We start from the raw sequence: 3,123 nt of genomic DNA on the forward strand, positions 1-3,123 counted from the left end.
ATGGTGAAATAAATTCTCAGTTTTATTTTCAATATCTAAATACTCGCACAATACTAATGAAAGCAACTAAAATAAGCTGAAACTTCAAAGTAACTCAATCTTTTTCTTATGAAAATTAAAAAGATGTGCATACTCGACAGAGTGTAAGTATCTTGAGAGAAAAGTTGAACCTAAGAAGCATCAGATGTGGTGTGCAAGAGAGACGATTGCACTGGTATGGACATGTGGCGAGAATGGATGAGGATAGCTGTGTGAAAATGTGCCACACCCTAGCGGTTGAGGGAACTTGTGGAAGAGGTAGACTCAGGAGACGGTGAAGCAAGACCTTCGAACATTAGGCCTCACCGAGGCAATGACTTCTGACCGAGACCTTTGGAAATATGCTGTGCGTGAGAAGACCTGGCAAGCCAAGTGAGACCATAATCTGAGGCCTCTGCCAGGGGAGTAGCCAGCCCACTTATGTGTACCTTTCCTTCTTTGGACACTAAACTCGGCTTGCAAAGATCTGTTGGGGCAAGTGAAACCGAAATCGTGATGGCACCTGTACCAGTGGAGTGCTAAGAGCACCGTCTGAGCGTGATCGTTGCCAGTACTGCCTGACTGGTCTTCGTGCCTGTGGCACGTAAAGGCACCCACTACACTCACGGAGTGGTTGGCATTCAGCTGTAAAAACTCTGCCAGATCAGATTGGAGCCTGGTGAAGCCATCTGGTTCACCAGTCCTCAGTCAAATCGTCCAACCCATGCTAGCATGGAAAGTGGACGTTAAACGGTGATGATGAATGTATTGAAAGGTATTCAGTGATCCTTCAATTGATTTTTGACTGTTTGTCTGCATAAAAGTCTCCCCCTCTCTCCCCCTCCGTGTGTGTCTTCCAACAAACTATTTTCATTTCTGTTCTTTCCAGCTCTTCTGTTGCTCTGCTTTACCTATGTCTCCCCCATCATTAAACAGAAACATCTCACACATGAAAACGGTATCTGAATATTCCTTCAAGCTTCATAATGCCAATGTTTGGCCCCCAGTTTCTGCGATGGTAAGCAGAAGAGAGATAAATTTCCCTGGGATATGTTGATAGTCTATATGGAAATATTTTCAGATGGAACCACATTGATGTAAGAATAAAGACTGAGGGAAGTGGTGGTGGTGGTGGTGATGCACTTGCTGTTGATGGTCATGGGAATGCTGCTATTGATGCAGAGGTGGTGGTACTGATGATGATGATGATGATGATGATGATAATGGCAGTAGTAATAATAGTGGCATTGGTGGTGGTGGTGGCAATTGTAGTGGTTGTTGTTTATCTCAAAGTCAGCGCTGATCAAGCAGACCTATGATCAAAGGCAATCCAGTTGTGACCTCCCTATCTGTTAATAGATGTTTACGACTACATTATTCAATGTGATGTGTCCTTTTCTCATAAGCAGCAAAGAGTCATGTAGCGTTGGTCTTTAGCCCCAAGAACAACAACCCTCTATGCTCAAAGGCATTCCAGCCATGACCAACCTGTCTTTATCTTCATCATTTAAAATCTAAACACCATTCTGATACAATTTGACCAGAGCTGCTCAGGTTCCATTTGTCTGTTCTGGCATAGTTTCTATGGCTGGATGCTGCCCTTCCTAATGCCAGCCACTTTACAGAGGGTGGCACTGGGTGCTTTAAACGTGGCACCAACACGAGTGCTTTTATGTGGCACCAGCACTCACGAACTTGAAAGACTAGCATCTGAGCTGATAGAGGGATGGATGCACGGACAGCCATCACTTGACGTGTCTCCTAAAGCACAGCAGACCACTTTGTCCTTTGCCATCCCCTCTGTGAGGCCCAACTTCTGAAGATTCTTCCTGAGTCTACCCACTTCTACATGTTTCCTCCACAATTAGAGATCAGCACTTCTTGATGCAGCTTAGAAAAAAAAAAGAAAAAAGAAAAACGCTAGGGTCAATTTGTTTGACTAAAACCCTTCAGCAAAAAGAGACCAACAGAACAAGTACAAGGCTTACAAAGAATAAGTCCTGGGGGTCAAGTTCTTCAACTAAAACCCTTCAAGGTGGTCTTCCAGTATGGCCACAGTCAAATGACTGAATGTGTATATATCTTTTATCTTTTACTTGTTTCAGTGACTGTACTGTGGCCTGCCTTGAAAGGGTTTTAGTCAAGCAAATGAACCCCAGGACTTATGTTTTTTTTTTTTAAAGCCTGATATTTATTCTTATTCTGTTGGTCTCTTTCGCAAACCAGGTTGTCAAGTGGTGGAGCAGGCAAACACACACACACATATATGACAGGCTTCCATACAATTTCCATCTCTTAAATTCACTCACAAGGATTGGTCATCCTGAGCCCAAGGTGACACACAATGGAACTGAATCGAAAAGCAGGAGGCTGCAAAGGGGGCTCCAGAACTACATGGCCATGCCTGTGCCTACAGCTTCAGAATCCCATAGGAAATGGAACCCTGATTTAGTCCTTCCTTCTGGTTTAAACATTGCTGAGTTTGTTCTTGTTAGACGTTATTATTGCTGTTGTTGTTGTTTCTATGTGAAAGCAGTGAAGGCACAGAGGCAATGGTTGAAGTATTCGGCTCACAATCAAAAATCATGAGTTCAATTCCCGGCAACATGTTGTATCCTTGAGCAAGACACTTTACTTCACACAGCTGGGTTATACCTGTAATTGAAAACGGTCAGCCTTGTCACATTCTGTGTTGTTACTGAATCTAGCTTAAGGGTTCATGCGCCTGTGAAGTGCTCAGTCACGTGTGAATTTAACCCTCGTTGTCATTAGCAACCAGCGACAGAGTGCCAGTTATTTGAAAGCTGTACAAAGCCATTTTCAGATGATTTATACAAGAGATAGAGGGGGGGAGCAGAGGAGGAAGAGGAGGAGGGTAGAGACGTGCGAAAGTTACCTTTAATGTGCAGCTGTCTTCTGTTAAACACCTGCTGCTCTGCTGCAGCATGGTTCATTGCAACCATCGTTTGCTTGTCTGTCACGTTGAGTAGCTTGGAGTAGTCTTCGGCTGCGAGAAATGCAGCCAGGCTTTCACTGACTGAAATTGGGTGAGAAAGGTATAAGAGAGAAAGAGAGAGAGAGAGAGAGAGAGAGAGAGAGAGAGGC

General features: G+C 44.0%; 1 protein-coding gene across 2 annotated transcripts in view; it reads right to left on the bottom strand.

The window, feature by feature from the left end:
- LOC106875558 (putative uncharacterized protein DDB_G0289263) overlaps nucleotides 1-3,123 on the bottom strand; it is a 35,231-nt gene that overhangs the window by 14,624 nt on the left and 17,484 nt on the right. Inside the window, exon 8 of one of the 2 annotated variants that reach the window (XM_052976173.1) lies at nucleotides 2,915-3,055. The exons of the other annotated variant lie outside the window; for it this stretch is intronic. Within the exon in view, the coding sequence (XP_052832133.1) occupies nucleotides 2,915-3,055 (141 nt within the window). The remainder of the gene's footprint in view (nucleotides 1-2,914; nucleotides 3,056-3,123) is intronic. 2 annotated transcript variants of the gene reach the window in all.

The sequence above is a fragment of the Octopus bimaculoides genome, chromosome 24 (genome assembly GCF_001194135.2).
Source record: "Octopus bimaculoides isolate UCB-OBI-ISO-001 chromosome 24, ASM119413v2, whole genome shotgun sequence".
In the NCBI taxonomy this organism is placed as follows: domain Eukaryota; kingdom Metazoa; phylum Mollusca; class Cephalopoda; order Octopoda; family Octopodidae; genus Octopus; species Octopus bimaculoides.